At 39.1% G+C, this 20,364-nt stretch overlaps 1 protein-coding gene across 1 annotated transcript in view; it reads right to left on the bottom strand.

Annotated features, from left to right (window-relative positions):
• Positions 1-20,364, bottom strand: part of psmd2 (proteasome 26S subunit ubiquitin receptor, non-ATPase 2) — a 42,080-nt gene that overhangs the window by 19,976 nt on the left and 1,740 nt on the right. The window contains exons 2-7 of the mRNA XM_078207306.1: positions 15,616-15,672; positions 15,056-15,220; positions 9,050-9,171; positions 7,425-7,649; positions 6,169-6,327; positions 3,799-3,943 (exon numbers count right to left, since the gene is read on the bottom strand). Coding sequence (XP_078063432.1) covers positions 3,799-3,943; positions 6,169-6,327; positions 7,425-7,649; positions 9,050-9,171; positions 15,056-15,220; positions 15,616-15,672 — 873 coding nt within the window. The remainder of the gene's footprint in view (positions 1-3,798; positions 3,944-6,168; positions 6,328-7,424; positions 7,650-9,049; positions 9,172-15,055; positions 15,221-15,615; positions 15,673-20,364) is intronic.

Genomic DNA, 20,364 nt, shown 5'->3' with positions numbered 1-20,364 from the left:
TGCTTTTCCCCATCTCTAACCTCTACAAGTTCTTCAACCCCTAAATGTTTGGCATCTGATGCATCCTTCCTCTTTTCACTCCACAGCTGGTGACCCTGTCTTCAGCACATAGGATTCATGCTTAGATTTTCTCCAAATATCTTTCCAGCTCTACCCAACATTCTTTAAAGGCTTTTTAAAAAATCCACCTCTATTATCTAACTTATCCACAAATCCTCCTGCTTTGGGTCAGTGGTGATTGTTCCTGATGCAGCTGTGAAATGCATTGTAGCACTTAGCTATCTAAAAACCAGGCTGCTGTTTACATGCATAACAATAGAATAGGGGGATAGCATAGCTTAGCATTGCCAATCAATCAGGCCATAGGCCTAACACAATGCTTTTCTTGATTTGAAACATCCACAAGCAGCTTTTATAGAGTCAGAGGTTTACAGCATGGAAACAGGCCCTTCGGCCCAACTTATCATGCCACCCTTTGTTTTTTAAAAAACCCCGAAGCTAGTCCCAATTGTCTGCATTTGGCCCATATCCCTCTACACCCATCATATCCATGTAACTGTCTAAACACTTTTTAAAAGATAAAATTGTATCCGTCTCTACTACTACCTCTGGCAGCTTGTTCCAGACACTCACCACCCTGTGTGTGAAAGAATTGCCCATCTGGACACTTTTGTATCTCTCCCCTCTCACCTTAAACCTATGCCCTCTAGTTTTAGACTCCCCTACCTTTGGGAAAAGATACTGACTACCTACCTTATCGATGCCCCTCATTATTTTATAGACCTCTATAAGGTCACCCCTCAGCCTCCTACGCTCCAAAAAAAGTCCCAGTCTATTCAGCCTCTCCTTATAACTCAAGCCATCAAGTCCCTGTAGCACCCTAGTAAATCTTTTCTGCACTCTTTCTAGTTTAATAATATCCTTTCTAGTTTAATAATATCCTTTCTATAATAGGGTGACCAGAACTGTACACAGTATTCCAAGTGTGTACTTAATTGAAGACTGTGCCAGAGACAGCCAGACTGTGGAGGATAAAGCAGCGGTGTAGAGACATTAATATAAATATTGGATTCCAAAAATAATGTCATAGGAGCAGGTGAGGACATCACTGGATAATTTCCATAAATCCTGCATAAAGGAGTTAATTGATGAATCCAATGATTTAAATGTAACTGGCTATGGAAGATCGAAAAGATTACAGTAAGAACTCAAACTTAACTATGTTCTAAATCACAGTCAAATATTTGGGGAAAATCTTTGGACTGCACAAGATCGGACTTGAAATAAAAACTTTTCCCATTTTGTGTTATTAGCATCATCAGTGGCTGTTCTGCGTGGAAGAGTAAGGTATCTAACAAAGAAACCCTAATCTAAGAGTGATCCAAGTTGTTGTATTTCAATAAACAGGCCAAGAACCATAGCTTCTCAATTCTAATGCAATATTGTATCCACTGCTTTAGGAGAGTTGATACCACCCTGGTGGCGATCATACTGCTTACTTCTGCAACATTCAAGACAAATAGATTGAAGGACAAATAAGGCTGATCTGGTATTTGCGGGTTATGCAGGATATTCTCAAAACAAACCTGACCTTGGAAGAACACATTCAAATTTGTTTTGAGACAGTCTTGGACAATGGTTTTTGGAAGCCACAACATTCACTGCCACTCAATATTTGTACTTTGTTTTGTATAGCTCTATGGCTGTCTAGTATTAACTGGCATAAAAACGCTGGAAGTACTCAGCAGGTCACGTGGCATCCTTGGAAGAGAAACAAAGTTAATGTTGATGGCTTTTAATCAGAACTGGAAGAAGTTAGAGATGTAGCAAGTACAGACTCAGGAAAAGGAGAGAGAAAAGAACAAAAAGGGAAGGTCTGGCAGACCTAAGTAATGCCAGAATTTTCTGCTTTTATTTCATATTATACGCATTTGCAGCTTTTTCCTTTTCTATGGGTCTAGAAGCAGTGCAAATGGGAATAGCAGAATCATAACCAAAAGCTGCTGTCCAGAACAACAGGGGCAGAGGTTGTGATCTGAAATTGTTCAAACATGGAATCAGGAGTTCCACCAAGTGTCTAACTAAATGATGAGGTGTTGCTCCTCAAGCTTATGTGGAGCTTCATCAGAATAGCACATGGGTCCAAATGGGAGGGGGCAGGGAATTAAAATGACAGGCGACCGGAAGATCAGGGTCAGACTCGCAGACTGAATGGAGTTGTTCCACAAAGTGGTCAGGTAATGTATTTGGTGTCACCAGTGTAAAGGAAACCGCATAGGGGTGGGCAATACATGCTGGCCTAGCCAGTTACGCCCATACCCTGAAAATAAAAACAGCAGCAAATACAGCATATGTAATTGAAAGAAATACAAGTAAATCTCTAGATGTACAGGATGTGCTGTTTGAGGGGAGGGTTGTTTGGGGTAATTTAAGAGTGCATCAGAGTGCCACGGAGGAAGTGGCTTCTTTAGAATGCATTCCCTTCTTTAGAAAGGGAGGAGGAAAGATGTGTCTGGATGTGGCATCACACTAGAGGTGACAGAAATGACGGAGTATGATCAGTTGAATGTGGAGGCTGATGGGGTGGAAGTTATGGACAAGAGGAACCCCATCATGGCTACGGGAGGAAGGCATGGGGTGAAAACCAAATTGTAGGAAATGGGATGGACCTGGTTCGGGGCAGTGTTAAACATGATGGAGGGCAACTCTTGGTTGGGGAGTTTTTCTACAGAACAGGATGGGAGGAAGTGCAGTCAAAGCAGCTTCAGTTTATACTTGGTATGTTCAATAGCCTAGATCCAGAAATGTAGACAGAGAAGTCAAAGAAAGAGCAAGCATCAAGCTGAAACTGTAACTTCCTGTTTGTCTCTCTACAGATGCTGTCTGATCAGAGTATTTCCAACATTTTCTGTTATTATTTCAGATTTCCTGCACCCTCCATGTTTTATTTTTGTATTGGAGCCAAATGGCATCTGGTTTGCTTCAGTGATACTGAGCTATATGATGTTGAGACATCTGATCTTAACAAGGTTACCAGTTCAGTGCCAGAGTGATAATTCCTTGGAGGACTTTTGCAATCTTTCCTTTTTATACACAATCACTGTTGACATTCTTTTGCTGCCAAATGGTGCTAGCAAGATCCAAGTAAATGTTACCTCGATACCATCAGTCAGTGCTGGGATATCGCAGCACTGAGAAGTCTTTGGCACTAAATGGAACAAATGATCTTTAGTACAGACTGATAAAGATAATTGCATTTCAGGGATGTTATTCAGTCAACTTCAGAAGTCTGATTTCTCTGTTCAATCACAGTACCTAACTGCCTGAAAAGTTTCTAAAGTTTGGCCTTAAAAGGACTTGCCAGTCAATTTCCCCCCCAATTAAGGAATGCTAGCATTTATCCGTTAGCATCCCTGGCTGCCAGTACAATTACATAATGACCAGAATACCCTGTCAATCATCCCACTGCTGTTTTCCTGTCTCTTTAAAATACCTTCTCACTTTATCCAAATAACTGAGCTCAGCAGCCATCACTAGCTCCTATCGATGGAGTGTTGCGTACACACAATACCAAAGTTGGTTTGACCTCAATAACAAAACAGTAAATATAAAATGCTTCTGAAAGTGTTTGTCAATCTGTAGGATCCATATTGAACAAATATTTTCCATAATCCAACCAAATATTTCACATTCGTTTAAGTTCAACATAGCGTTATTTGGAGCCACTGCAGAAAAATCTTCGTTTTGTCTACAGCAAACTTCAAACAGTTGCATTTGCTAAATTAAACTGTGACTTACCTCTCTTGCAAGGGCCAAGAAGTTGCTGTTCAATTGAACATTTGACATTATCTCTGTCAGATCTTCATAGTCCTCCACATCCTCATTTAGTTCCAAGAATACACCGTGGCGACCCAACATAAATGCTACCTGCTTCTGAATAACGCTGTAAATTAAGTAACAATATTAAACAATGATCACAAACAAGTGTTTATTGTAGCTTTGTGTCACTACTTGATTAGCATTAGAAAATGCGGTCTATGGTTCCACAGGCTCGGTTGCCCTTTAGGGCCTCACACGGTTGCAAATGCTCAAAGTACATACTGTTGGTAGGCTACACCATCATATCAACCAATCAAGCCCAAACCTATTTTCACTTGGGGCGGCACGGTAGCACAGTGGTTAGCACTGCTGCTTCACAGCTCCAGGGTCCCGGGTTCGATTCCCGGCTCGGGTCACTGTCTGTGTGGAGTTTGCACATTCTCCTCGTGTTTGCGTGGGTTTCCTCCGGGTGCTCCGGTTTCCTCCCACAGTCCAAAGATGTGCGGGTTAGGTTGATTGGCCAGGTTAAAATTGCCCCTGAGATGTGTAGGTTAGAGGGATTAGCGGGTAAATATGTGGGGGTAGGGCCTGGGTGGGATTGTGGTCGGTGCAGACTCGATGGGCCGAATGGCCTCCTTCTGCACTGTAGGGTTTCTATGATTTCTATGACTTCCTGTCTGCACATAATGGGAGTGACTAGTTTATCAAGGGTGCCTAATCTTAATTTGGAGAGGCAGTGGCATAGTGGTATTGTCACTGGACTAGTGATCCAGAGACGCAGGGTTCAAATCCCATCACAGCAGGTGTTGAAATTTAAATTCAATAAAAATCTGTAATTAAATATCTAATGATGACCATGAAACCATTGTTGATTTTCATAAAAATGTCACTAATGTGCTTTAGGGAAGGAAATGGGCCATCCTTACCTGGTCTGGCCTATGTGTGACTCCAGACCCACAGCAATGCAGTTGACTCTAAAATGCCATCCAAAATGCCCTAGCAAATCACTCATTGAATCAAACTGCTGGAAGAAGTTAATAAGGAAATGAAACCAAAGTTCAAGTTCATTTATTAGTGTCAACACTGCAATGAAGTTACTATGAAAATCCCCTAGTTGCCACACTCCGGCGCCTGTTCGGCTACACTGAGGGAGAATTTAGCATGGCCCAATCCATCTAACCTGCACATCTTTGGACTGTGGGAGAAAAAACTGGAGCACCTGGAGGAAACCCACGCACCCACAAAACATGCAGACTCCGCACAGACAGTGACCAGACGGACCACCTGGCATCAGCCTAGGCATCAGAAATGACAGTGGCAAACCAGTCTATCTTGCAAGTTCTCTCCACAATCTGGGGGTTTGTGCCAAAATTATGAGAGCTGTCTCACAGATCAGTCAAGCCACTACCAACGCAGCACACACTATTGTACTGAAACATGAGTCTTGAACCTATAACCTTCTGACTGAAGTGAGAGTACTATCATCTAACTCATGCTGGCAATGTTGATTAATTACTGCACTTTTAACAATGTATTCTTTTTGGCACTTTTAATAATTGGGTAAAAAATTGGAATAGAAAAGTTGAGCAGTAAGAAATGTATTAAGGTGACTGCAAGTGCAGTATGAACAAGTCTTGTCTCAAGTTTTCACTTGCATCACAGTACTAACTACTGCAATAACTTTTCAGTCAGCTCATAGGTAGATTGAATTCCATCGGTAAGTGTGCAAAGAAAATGGTTTAATCAGTTAAGCAGGGGGAAGCAATAAATTGATTAACTACTGCAGAAGTTAGCACAGTTACTATAATCATAGCTTGGGATACATCAGTAAATATCATTGTATAACTTAAACTTGTGCATAATAACATTCAATGTATAATTAGGATCTTTTTTGTTCCACACAGGTTTCTGTACCCTTCTTAAACTTTTGGAGAAAAATATTTTCTGTCAATCCACTCCAAATGTCCCGAGTAAGATTGTCTGTACAGCAATAAGCAGTATAGATCAGAGGGATCTAGGTCACGTTCTCAATCTGTGCTGTCAGCCAAGTTCAGCTGGGATAATAGTTTGGATTCTACAACTGATTGCAGTACTCAATTATAGTCTAGATGACAAAATTAACACGGGAAAGGTACTTGAATACAAACAAGCAGAGAACCATGGTTCAGCAAACATCAGTACTTTAGAAATGAAAAGCAAAATATAAATGAATTTGGTGGACTAATAAACAATAGTAGCGTGTTAGAAGTGCATCTTCCTAGTTTTTAAGACAACTCTTTCAACTAGAGACCTTACATGAAACATTTTAACAATTAATCGAATACATATTGATTTGAAATTATTACATACACATCTTTACAGGAAGTAAAAATATCTTCAACTAGTTCCATGTCATTTAACATCAGTGCAAGACGCAGAGCCTCAGGGTAGCGATTGAATTTCCGGAAAATACTAAGAGCACATCGAAGCAAAGCAGAATTTTCTGGTTCAGGAACATAACTGACACAGCTGAAAAATAAATAAAATAAAAAATCACTTGAAGCACAAGTTTGAAACCAATATACAAAATAATGCACCATAAAATTAAAATAATATTCGATCACAGTTAAGGTCTGCATTTTATCAAGCCAACTCATTCAATAAAAAGAATATCTTACAATTTGCAAGACTTGCAGTAAAAACTTTCCAGTAAATTCTAATCACAAACAAAATGTGTCTAATGTAGAAAACAAATAATGATGGTATGTAATACAATGAAATACAACAAAAAAAAGACTGAATCGGTAGAATCTAATTATAAGCTTCACAATCTTTACTAGGTTGTACTGAGGTTTAGTAATGCAACTTTTACTACAACTTTTCCTCAGACAGCAAATTTCTACTCAGCCACTCTGGAACAGAGCTGGGCATGCACATGAAGCTGATTTTGTTTAAAATCATAAAGGAGGCAAATAAAACTTGATTTTCTAATTCGACACAAACACACATACTATACTCAGCAAGCCAAGACGAAGTGCAAACCTTTAGTGAAATGGAGCAAGCAGGTCGGGTCTGATCAGACCAGAGTCTGATAGTAATTAGTCCCCAACTTTAAGTCACATATTTGATCAATATTGTTCTTTGATTGACATTAAAGTCAAGGAACCAATCTTAAGGCAATTTGGGAAGCAGAGAAGTTAACTTGTTTGGTATGGGAATTTTTCACAACAGGTCGAGAAGCAGGAAGGTGCACCGGTGAGGGATCGCAGTGTTTCCATGGGCTAAATGGCATAATTACTGTGACAATTGATATTGAGTTTCCATTATAAACGGGAACATAGAAATTTATAATGTAAAGATTGACAGGAAGGCCATAAGAACTAAGAGAAGGTACTTAAGTGAAAATATTATACAACAGATAATGATGGGATAAAATTATTCAAACGCCTTTTTGATCCAGCCAGGGGATTCTTCACCTTTCTAACAGAGGCAAAAGGCAGTCAAAAGTTGAAACTGTACTACACATTGAACAAACTCAAGGTGTACCTAAAGCTATACACAAAGTTAATTTCCAACTAATATGATAATTCATGTTACAAAAGCTGCAGAAAGATGCTTCAACACACCTTGTTAAATATAAGCAGACTTTAGAATACGCATTTTCATCAATATAATCTTCCAGCATATTGAGATGTTCAATCTCCATGAGAAGGTCACATGCCTCATGCTCAGCATTGTGAGCCATATTATAGGGAACTACCTCTTTTACCAGAGTGAGTAGTATTTCATGTTGAGCTTTATCATTCTCGTCTACCTCCTGCCATTCTTTCGCAACCTCACCTGCCAGATGCCTGGAAAAGAAAATAATGTTAAGATATCAAAAACTTAAGAAACCACCTGACTGCAGTCAGCTGTCACAACAATTATAAATCCTGAAAAAAATTAATTAGTACTCGAAAAATAAACATTTTCACTTATGAAAAATACTCCCATCAAATCTGAGTGCTAAATGAGCCACTCAGATTTGACTATCAGTTGTGCTTCACCTAGACAAGTTTGCTACTTGCTCCATCTCTTTTAAAGCCCCAGGAGACGTCATGCCTTTGGACTGGATAATCCCCTTGTGATGGGCAGAAATGCTGGTCTAGCCAGTGATGTCCACATCATGCAAATTAATTTTTAAAAATCCGATATTTACATCAATAGCATCAGCTGAATTAATGCTAACCATCAGGGATAGAGACGGATATAAAAAAAGCAACAAAAAAAAACAGAGACAAAGATAGAAATGTTGATGAAGCTAAATGGGTAGCAATACAAGGATTGAACTGAAGACTATTGACAAGTAAGTTTGCTCTGGTTCCTAGAACTTTCTTTTTTGTTATATAGTTTCAGATGTATGCAAGACTGATGGTTCATAGTGGCTTGCCTCCTCCCTTGCAGAGAGATGTCCCTCAAATTATATGTAACCAATCATCTCTTTCTAACGAAGACAGATGTCTGTAGTTCCTTGTGGGCTATGCCTGCAATCTGAATATTGACCTGCCACGGTTTTATTCTCTATATGCAAAACACTTCAAATATTTTAGATATTTAAGTTCCCTTACTGTCTTAAAGTAGTAATTTATATAGCATGCTATCACAGCCCTCCAATGTTCCAAAGCTTTGAAATGAAATAGCTCAAAACAAGGTCATGGATTTTATACGAGGCAAATATCACAATTATTTTGCAAACCAACAACAATAAATTGAATAACCAGTTAAACTTTATTTAAAGACTGATGTTGATAGAAATGTGTAATCAGTAAACAAAGCACCTTTTCCCTATCAAGGGCAATTTATACTAAGGAAATTTATCATAGGTTACACTATTAGTAGGCAGCTTACATTTCCTTTAAAACTCTACCTGGTTTGTTCCAACATTATTACCAACATTACTAGTTGTATAGGTTTAAAGTAAATTGGCATTTCTACCTTAACATAGCTGGATTCATGCAAAACATAATCTAGAATACCACCATGTGGAAGTGAGTCACCTGGCCCAGCTAGTTTGTGCCTGTGTTTTTCATGAGCCACCTAGTTTTGCTTCAACTTTCCTACCAACTCGTCATCCTATTTAATATTCCACTTTTTCAAGTAATGTAAACATCTTTCATGATTTATGTCCTATAGCAAACAATTCCACACAATAACCTCAACATGAAAAATATAATATAAAATAATAAACTCCAGTTTTTTTGTTAAAACACACCTGACATATTCATGCCCCCATGAAGTCAGCTCTTCCTGAGATCCTTGAAGCCTATATTTCAGACATTCCCGGTCTCCGCTCATTGTCATGGCTAAGACTGACACAATGTCAGCACAAAACCTCTGTAAGAAAAAGATTACTTCTACTTTAATGAACATTCTCACTTTTCCTTGTAATTCAATTAAACTGGCTCCTTGAATGATACAGATGATTTCAGTGTTAAGTTTTGTCAACTTTCAGAACAGGTGCAGCTTTGCACTGAATAGTTACCATTTGAGCCTCTCTCCCATGGCTCAGCTGGTGAAAATAGTTACCAGTTAAAATATACAGTTCAGAAAGTCCCAGGATCAATAGTGTTTCAGACAATGAGTAGATTTCACCTGGTGTAAGAATATAGGCATTTGAAGAATAAAATTGTCAGGTTGTATAGCTTTGATCCAGCTATTCCATAAATGTATCAATACGACTAGAGTCTGACTCCTGTACCATGACATGTCCACTGTCAGGTAGACTATCAATGGCCAGATTTTAATTAAGTGGAATTCGATGCATCTAAATACCAAATTACAATCAGTGTCTGTGAAACTGTATCAGATAGGGTGTGTACACCTTGAGAATGGGGTAGAGGGATGAATAGGGGGTTGGGGAGCAGAGAGGAAAGAAAAAGATCTTCAGAATATTAAAAACTTTACCAGTAAACTCATGGGATTTTGTACTATTTCAAATCTTCTATTATGGAAAAGGAAATTCAAGTTAACCATAAAATCCACAAGAAATGTTTCCAAGCAAGTTCTTTAATCACATTTCTGTGGTGCTCCGTAACGTGATATTTAAACAAAGAGCAATACAAAGAACAAAGAACAATACAGCACAGGAACAGGCCCTTCGGCCCTCCAAGCCCGCGCCGCTCCCCGGTCCAGGATTGAATCCTGAATCCAGGATCCCCGCCCAATTTTCCAGCCTATCTACATCCTAATATCCTATCCACCGAGCTGTCCCTCACAGCTACGATGCTTAGTTCATCACAACCTATTAACTCACCCCCACCCCCCCATTCCAGACCATGTGATCTCCAGGGAGAGGCGAAAACCCAGAGTGAAAACCCCAGGGCCAATATGGGGAAAAAAAATCTGGGAAATTCCTCTCCGACCCCCTGTGGCGATCGAAACGAGTCCAGGAGATCACACTGGCCCTGATCAGAAAATGCTTCCCAACCCTATGCAATGTCACAACTAAGGACTTTAAATCTAAAAGTCAGCAATGTTTTAGTATATTAATGAAGCTTGCTGGTTATTGCTCAGCAAGTATGACAGTGCGCTGTTTCTTAAAACAGGAATACAATGTATTATCCTGCAACTGTGTTTATTAAAGCCGCTTGTCCTTTTGTTGTAAGTGAAGATACATTGAGAAAAGTACAGTATTTAATTGCCATTTTGTCAAGTACTATGAAGTTTGGAACAGTTTTACGCTGCAGTTCAAAAGCACAGATCAGAAACATCCAGCATTTTAAGGCTGTTTTGTAAGTATAAAAATCTATTTTGAAACACATTATATACAAATGACGACCCATTGGGTCTTCGTGGCAAATCTCAATTTGTGTTACAAATACATTTTTCTGCAAGACGAAGTCATAGACTCGGATATATAATTTACAATACAAAAACAAGCCAATTGGCCCAACTCAGTACGCACAGCTCCAAAGCCCACAAGGTCATTATTTTTCCCATCGTGTCTGTGTTTGCTCTTTCCTGGAGCAAGGCAAACTCATTCCATTACCCAGCTCTCTCCCCATCGCCTTGAAACTTCCTCTGCTTCAAATAGTTATCCACTTTTACCTTAAAAAAAATGCAACACCCCTTAACTCAGCCACTACCCTATAATCTTATGTGATCCAACTGAGTTTTATGCCAATAATTTCTTGTAACCTCTTACTTTCTCCACAATTGTTTTAAGTTGATGATTCACCGCCGGAGGGCATAGTCTTTTCTTGTATCAAAATTTTCTTCATAATTTCGTGAACCTGTCAAACCTCCTCCACTCTGGAAATAATCAAAGTTTCAAAGATCTCCCTCTAACAACTTCCTGGCCTCAGCTTTGTACCCCCTCTCTGACTTTCCAAAATGGGACACCCAAAATCACAGATACTATTCTAACTTGCCTAACTGACATCTAGCATGAATTAATCAGTACAAAATTTAACTCAAATTTTAAAAGTTATTTAATTTACATGTATAGAAATTTAGAAATGTACATTATTTCAACTTACAGGGTTCAATATTTTAATGCCTTTTCCTGACAAAAGTTCTACAGTACCCAGCTACAGCTTCTAAAGTAAAGTAAAGAGTAAAGTTTATTTATTCGTCATGAGTTAGGCTTACACTTACGCTGCAATGAAGTTACTGTGAAATTCCCCTAGTCGTCACACTACGGCGCCTGTTCGGGTCAATGCACTTAACATTTACTGGTTGTTATGGGAAAATATGATTTACTTAAAGTTGTTTCCCTTAAAGTTGCACTTTTCAGAAATATAACAATGTTAGGTGCGGAATTACCACACCTTAAATTCCCCATTTTTAAAATCCAAATTTCTATTGGCCTTTTATGGCCTTCAGACTTGCATTTTCACATTATGTAATTGATCCCATGGCTGTTGCTGTTCATCCACACTCTCATATCTGCTACTTGCCTGCTCATTTTACTAACTGCTGCATGCCACTCTGAAGTCTTTCACAGATCTTGTGTTTACTAACCTTTTACCTTACTCTATACCCAAGTCTATAGCACCAGCATCGACTTCGAGTACCCAACTTTCAATTCTTCTCTCTTTCGAGGAACATCCTAACTGCTTCCTGTTCATCAACTAACCCACTATCCATGTTACTGCATTTCCTCTTATGGCATGTACGTGAATTCTCTATTAAAGTCTTTTATGAGACAGTTCCTTCTGAAAATCCATCAACACTATTTGCATTCTCTTCATCTATGCAATCAGTCTCACTTTTCAAAACACTTATTTGCCTTTAACAAATCATACTGACTTTCCTCGAATAACCCATGCATTTCTAGAAGCTTATAAATGTTACCTCCAACTATAGATTCCAAGATAAAAACAGAAAAAAAAATGCTGGAAATGCTACGGTCTGGCAACCCCTGGAAAGAGACACAGAGTTAATATTTTAGGTCTGTTGCCTTTCATCCGAGACATTAACTCTGGTATCTCTCTCAATAGATGCTATAACGCTTGCAGAGTATTTCCAGCATTTTCTTTTATTTCAGACCTCCAGCATCTGCAATGTTTTGCTTTTGTACTTCTCTAGATTCTAAGTTTTTCACAACTGACAGGCATAGTTGTTCTTCCATTTCTTGGTTTCCACAACACTCCCTCAAGAAATACTGTTACATTGACTATCTACACTAGAGTTCCTTGCACATTACATGTGCAAGAAGGATGAATAAAACATGGGCATTGCCTTTATTTCTTCCAACTTGTCTTAACAGTCTAGGATGGGTGTCTGTCCTATTAAAGTAACAAATCTAAATTTGGCTGAGTTAGCACAAGATCAGATCACAGTTTAACCTTTGTCTGGCTGTGGTATTTCACAAACTATCAAGTGCTTGTCAGTTTGAGTTCTAGGTTACAGTCTGTCTGATTTTTAAAAGTTAACATTAACATTTGTTAGACACGAATGCAATAAAGAATGAATGGCTGAGAATTTAGACATGGAATTTAAATTCATTTTGAAAATTAGGTAAACGTTAAAAAGATTATAACGGCTTAGGAATAATTAAATTAATGTGAAATATTGAAAACCAAGCTGACAATGTTATATCTGAGCTATCAATCATTATAGTTGCTGACAGACCTGTTGTGTTTTCGCAAAGATTTCAGTTTGTGCTATTGCATATTCTTAGCTCTTGAAATAATAGGGAAAGCATTTCCAAGTTATAGGGGAAACGGGGAGGAATAGGCCGCATGATCTGACCTGTTACCATCATCAATCAGGTCAGTATTTGGCACAAAGATCCTTCAAAACCGGAAAGTGCTGAACCAGCAGAATTATTTGTGGTTCCTGCAATCAGACTGTCTTTGGATGAGTTAACTGGCCCACAGCACAGAGAACAGGTTAGCGGAATTCACTTATTCTTCAGATTGAAAAATCAGGAAATCACCATGATGCATTAATAATCTCATAGGTGATCATTACTAATACAAGACATATCTTCATCATTAAAGCAGTTTTGAAAACCACACCACCTAAATAATGTCTAGCAATGCTACCATAGTTCTCAAAAGATTAAGTTGTGCCTTGAAAATTATAGTATTTTATACTCAAATTTGAAAATGATTACTTTACGACACACTCACAGACATTTGGACTACACCCCAGGGTTCCGAAGGAGATAGCTGCGGAGATTGTGGAGGCATTGGTGGTGATCTTTCAGGAATCACTGGAGTCAGGGAAGGTCCCAAAGGACTGGAAAAGGCTAATGTAATACCCCTGTTTAAGGGAGGGAGGCAGAAGATAGAAAATTATAGGTCAGTTAGCCTGACCTCAGTCGTGGGTAAGATCTTGGGAGTCCATTATTTAGGATGAAATTGCAGAGTACTTGGAAATGCATGGTAAAGTGGAGCTGAGTAAGCATGGCTTCGTCAAAGGGAGGTCATGTGTGACAAATCTGTTAGAATTCTTTGAGGAGATAACGAAGTTAGATAAAGGAGAGCCAGTGGATGTGATTTATTTGGATTTCTAGAAAGGCTTTGAGAAGGTGCCTTACAGGAGGCTGCTAAATAAGCTGAGAGACAATGGTGTTAGAGGCAAGGTACTGGCATGGATAGAAGATTGGCTGACAGACAGAAGACAGAAAGTGGGGATAAGGGGGTCCTTTTCAGGATGGCAACCGGTGACCACTGGTATTCTACAGGGGTTAGTGTTGGGACCACAATTTTTCACTATATTAATGATCTGAAAGATGGAACTGAGGGCATGGTTGCTAAATTTGTGGATGATACAAAGATATGTAGAGGGACAGGTAATGTTGAGGAAGTGGGGAGGTTGCAGAATGACTTGGACAGGCTAGGAGAGCGGGCAAAGAAGTGGCAGATAGAATACAATGTGGGAAATTGTGAGATTATGCACTTTGGTGGGAATAGAGGAATAGACTATTTTCTAAATGTGGAAAGGCTTCGGAAATCTGAAGCACGAAAGGACTTGGGAGTCCTGGTTCAGGACTCTCTTAAGGTTAACATGCAGGTTCAGTTGGCAGTTAGGAAGGCAAATTCAGTGTTAGAGTCCATTTCTAGAGGGTTAGAATACAAGTGCAGGGATGTACTGCTGAGGCTGTATAAGGCTCTGGTCAGACCCCATTTGGAATATTGTGAGCAGTTTTGAGCCCCATACCTAAGGAAGGATGTGCTGGCCTTGGAAGGGGTCCAGAGGAGGTTCACAAGAATGATCCCAGGAATGGAGGGTTTGTCATACGGCGGAGTGGTTGAGGGGTCTTGGCCTATACTCGATGGAGTTTAGAAGGATGAGGGGGATCTAATTAAAACTTACAGAATATTGAGGGGCCTAGATAGAGTGGACGTGGAGAGGATATTTCCACTAGTGGGAGAGACTACAACTCGAGGGCACAACTTCAGAGTGAAACTGAGATGAGGAGAGACTTCTTCAGCCAGAGGGTGGTGAATCTGTGGAACTCATTGCCACAGAGGGCTGTGGAGGTGAGGTCATTGCGTGTCTTTAAGACAGAGAGAGGTTCTTGATCAATAAGGGGATCAAGGGTTACGGGGAGATGGCAGGAGAATGGGGATGAGAATCATATCAGCCATGATTGAATGGCAGAGCAGACTAGATGGGCTGAATGGCCTAATTCTGCACCTATATCTTATGGTCTTGAATGGAAACTTGCGATATTCAAGTAAATTGCAACATGTGAAATCATGGAATTATCTTAATTATTTCATTTTTAAAAATCTGTGATATTCATTATTGCACAAAAAGTTACCTTATTTTCTCCTGACGGCATTTTTTCATAGATGTCCTTAAGTTTGTCATAATGTGGTCGAAGGAATTTAAGTGGTTTTGGGACAGATGTCATAGAGGTGGTGGATGAACGAATCTGCCTCCTGAGTTCTTCCAGAGCAGCCCGATAAAGTTGTGTGTCCGATTCCTAGAAGAAAGTTAAATTTCCCAGATTTAGAAGCATGAGGGATGTAACAAATGTTCTTTTGAACTATTATTTACAGTTCCATTCAAGTGGACTTCACTCTCAAGTTGCAAAGTTTACTTAATGATAAAGCATCAGAGAAAATATCATAAACTTTTACAGTAACCAGAGCACCTAGAAACATTTAAGATAATGACATAGGAACGCATTTAAGAGGGCCATTTAGTGAATTTTTCTTTTGCAAATTTCAGCTAAAACACAGGACGACTACAGGTCTTTTGCATACTTGTCTGAAATATTCAAAACTTCACCTTTTGAGATACGATAGGAAAAATGGATACACACTTCACTGTTCGGGAACAAATCTCACAAAGGAAGCAAATGTAAAAGGGACTTACACTCAGCCTTTCCACAAGCATCTCCAACTCTTCTTGTAACTGCTTATCTTCGTCAGACTGAGAAGAAATTAAATCAAAGATGGGAAGTTGGCATGCAAATACTTTTATAGTACAAGGCAACAGTTTACCTATTAATTACCAGGCTTTAGATTTTGAAGAAACAACATATAGTTTATAGATTACACAGGAAGAATTAAATTCACATTGAATCTTCCTAATGCTCACAGCATATCTATTCTGATAAAAGACATGTTCTAAATGGTAGCAAATTAAAATGAGATAGATACAGTGACGTTTTATCCTATTTTTGAAGAGCTGGAGTTTAAAACAAAATGTTACAATGTGGTACATGTTCTTAAAGCTGATTTGTAATATTGTGGTTACACTACACAACTGAAATCCAATGAGCTGCCAATTTTCAATACTTTAAACAAGATAGAGTACTTCTTGATTGCTCGAACTTTTCCATTCCCACACCTTTCTCCCTGAAAAAATTAAACTTAACAAAAAAACATATTGTTTCAAAAGTTTTCAAGACATTCCTCTTTGATGTTACTTTAACCTTTATCCTTTCTGCTTTTTCGCTCTATTTGGTGGTCACCCAGACAGCTCTATATTTCTTTACTGCATCTTATGGAAGTAATATTACTCGTCAGATGTCCTGCAAGAGGTTCTAGTCTGTTCTCTCGTGTGGCCTTGGATTGTGCATCAGCGACTTGCATTTTGGACCACCTTGAAGACCAGAGGGTTTTCGCAAACCGTCAGTGGTCCACAGACCACCAGAAAGACCACTGCACTATCAGAATCTTTAATAATTTTAAAAGCCACTGAATTATACAATATCTGATATTCTTTTCTCCACAACGGGGCATGGTTGTGATGCTGGTGAACACCACAGTGGCCATCAGTTCGAAAAGTTCAAATCTATGGCAAGGTATGAAACCGAGTTCAAGAAATATAAGATGCTGTAAATACTCAACTGGTTCATTTCTGCCATCCCCACTTAGTATAGCCTATATGTCTCATTATCTGGATGAGATCAACCAGGGCTGGACACTAAATCCATGCCAGTGTAGGAAAAGAAAGAATCATTTTGGTAGATATCAACCCCAAACTTAAGTATTCCACCCACTGGTATCTCAACGCAATATTGTTTTTTTTTTGCAGAAATTGATCTTCAATGCACTTATTTTACTTTTGGACATGTGAAAAAGCATCAGATTAACAGACTGATGAATTTCAATGAATAAAATATTGCACCACATTGTAATGAAATGTCAGTACATGGCCAAGCTTATTAAAGATTTAAAAATGACATGATCTGGAAAGGATATTTATAGTTAACACCTTATGAAACGTCCAGTTTCAGTGCCCCATTAGCATTCAGACATCGATGGGCCACAATTTAAAATATCAGTTATTTCATTTTTCAAGGGGAAAATGGGATACTAAGAGGATTTTTTTTATTACTTGTCTCAAAATTTCAAGAGCAATGGCACATTAAACTACTCAAAAACCAAAATTCCACAAATCAGCTAATTGTGTGGTAACTGACTTATTAAGCTTGTGGTGGATGTATGAAATTTTTAGTGTCACCTGAATGGCAAAAAACATCCAGGAATATTAAGTAGGGTCTTTCCTACAGGTGCTGCCTTTAAGTCAATGTTCAGGCACAACCTATTTAGGAATCAAAATCATACAGTACAGAAAGAGGCCATTCAATAATCATGGTTGTACTAGCTATCAAGTACTGGCTTTTTGAAAGAGGCCTGTGCTTAACCCGTTTTTATTTTAACCTGTGCTTAACCCCCTCTCCACTCACATTGTCTGTACCTTTAAGACTTGATTAGCTGTAAAGACTCGCATTCCAACCATTATCTTGTAAATTGAGTGTGTGTCTATATATGCTCTGTTTGTGAACACAACTCCCACTCACCTGATGAAGGGGCAGCGCTCTGAAAGCTTGTGCTACCAAATAAACCTGTTGGACTCTAACCTGGTGTTGAGACTTCTTACTATTTTTGAAAGAGCTGTCCAATTTAGTCTCAACGCCCAGGTTTTCCCTCCATAAATTTTCCTACAGAATCTGATTCCACCTTTTTGTGGCGTGTTTTTCAGATCTTAACACCCTGTAAGAAAAAAACTCACTTCTCTCATTCTTTTGACAATTTTATTTTAAATCTATGACTTTTGTTTACCAATTCAATCGCTAGGGGTCAACAGATTCACCCCCACCTCCTTTATCAAAACCCTCTGTTATGTTGCCCATTAACCTGCTGCACTGAGAACAAAGCCGGCTTCTCCAACCTTTCCAAATAACTAAAATTGTTCATCCTGGTTAAAGCCTGGTAAACCTCTTGTATCCAGTCCACAAGGCCTTCAGATCTTTCCTAAAATGTGATGCCCAAAACTGTAAACATCGGTTATGCCGCAAACAGTTATTTATGAAGGTTTAGATGACTTTGTTTTTGTGTTCAATACTTTTATAAAAGCAAACATCTCACAAACTTTCAAAGATTCATGGATATGCATCCCTTTAGTCTCTCTGCTCTTTGACCACCTACCTCTAAATAGTCCCAATCAGAGCACACTGTCTCTATGCTGTTTCTCCCAACGTACATTATTTCATACATATCTGCATCAAATTACATTCACCATGCCTGCTTATTTCACTGGTTCCCATATGTTCTCCTGGAGTGTGCCACTGTGTATCTCAATATTAACTACATTACCAAGTTTAATATCATCCACAAAATTCAATATTTCACAATCAGAAAAATACTGCTACTCATGATCTGTTTTTCAGGATGGTGATGGGAGCAACTTGTGGCAATGAACCAAAGCTTCTTTTACATTGTCATGCAACATAAAAGCAGTTTAATTGTATTACATGATCTATTTCATCTCTTTAAGCAGCAGTTCCCACACTGAGGGGCTTGGAGGTGCAGAAACAACGATTGCAAATGTCCCCTCCTCCAGGCCTTGTCCAATACGTCTCATGTGGTTGGGGTGTAGAATGGACTGCCTGCAGTGATAGTGGAGTCAGACACTTTAGGAACATTTAAGCGGTTATTGGATAGGCACATGGAGCACACCAGAATGATAGGGAGTGGGATAGCTTGATCTTGGTTTCAGATAAAGCTTAGCACAACATCATGGGCCGAAGGGCCTGTTCTGTGCTGTACTGTTCTATGTTTAGGATTTTTTTTTCTCAAGGCCATTTAAAAATGTTGCCTGCAGGACTACAGCTACACATTTGTTTGGGCTGTCACAGTTGCTATGTCTCCCACTGGTGCACCCAAATATGTGGGAGAGATGGGGAGGAGGAGGGAGAAAAAGCATCACAAGACACAAACAGAGGAGCTGTACAAATCTTCTGCCACTGGCAAAGAGAGAGAGCTTGGTTGAAACCCCAATGACCAACAAGAGCATTTATGTTTATAATAAAAGCAAAATACTGTGCATGCTGGAATCTGAAACAAAAACAGAAAATGCTGGAGAATGTCAGCAGGTCTGACAACATCTGTGCAGAGAAAATAGAGCCAATGTTTCGAGTCCGTATGACCCTTCATCAGAGAGGGATCATCCAGACTCAAACATAGGCTCTATTCTTTCTCCACAGATGCTGTCAGACCTGCTGACATTTTCCAGCATTTTCTGTTTTTGTTATAGCATATTAATGTCTGTTGCCTATTCAGAAGCACGCCACTTTCCCTGGTGTGGGAGGAGCATGGCTTCACATTCAATTCCTCGTTTGCCTTGAAATTTAAATCATTTTTCCCCTCAAAAGCTGTTGTGTGTGCAGCAGAATCCACAGTGTAACTGCAGCCTTTGGGATTATATCACTGTTATTTGAAATCCTCAATAGAAAGTTAAAAGTTTATTTGACTCAAATCACATTAATTCAATGATGCTAAGATGGTCTTTAGGGAAACTTGGTGTGACACTGCTATGGATCAGTAATGCTGAATGTAAGGACAAACGTCAATAGTATCTGCTGTTGCCCAGCCCACGACTCAGAGCAGCTCAGATTAAATAATGTACTGCTGGGACTGTAAAATAACATTTTTATAAAGCACGTTAAACACAGATTTCCAAATTTATATGATGTATTCTGTATTAATCTATAACACACAAACCAATTATACACTGAATGTTATTTTGTTGCTTGGTTTTTGAAGGCATCTGAGGTCATGTTAGTTTTCAAGTGTTAAAATGAGGTCATATTGGAAAATAGCTTCAGAAGCACAGCTTTAAAGAATATTGTTAAAGTGATGGCAAAGTGTGATTACTCCTACAAAAACCCATCTTCAAACTGTGGCCTGGGGCTCGACTCCTCCCTCTTCGACTGGATCCTGACTTCCTAACCCACTGACCACAATCAGAAAGGATAGGCAACAATACCTCCTCCACAATCATCCTCAATATTGGTGCCCCCAAGGCTATGTCTTCAGCCCCTTACTATACTCCTTATACACCTGTGACTGTGTGGCCAAATTCCCTTCCAACTCAATTTTCAAGTTTGCTGATGACACCACCATAGTGGGTCAGATCTCAAATAATGATGAGACAGAGTACAGGAAAGAGATAAAGAATCTGGTGAACTGATGTGACAGCAATAATCTCTCCCTCAATGTCAACAAAATGAAGGAGATAGTCATCGATTTCAGGAAGCGCAGTGGAGGACATATCAATGGGAACGAAGTGGAAATGGTCAAGAGCTTCAAGTTTTTAGGTGTCCAGATCACC

Source organism: Mustelus asterias, chromosome 3, assembly GCF_964213995.1.
Source record: "Mustelus asterias chromosome 3, sMusAst1.hap1.1, whole genome shotgun sequence".
Taxonomy (NCBI): Eukaryota; Metazoa; Chordata; class Chondrichthyes; order Carcharhiniformes; family Triakidae; genus Mustelus; species Mustelus asterias.
Note: the sequence above shows the minus strand (reverse complement) of the source record. Positions and strands in the feature narration are given on the sequence as shown.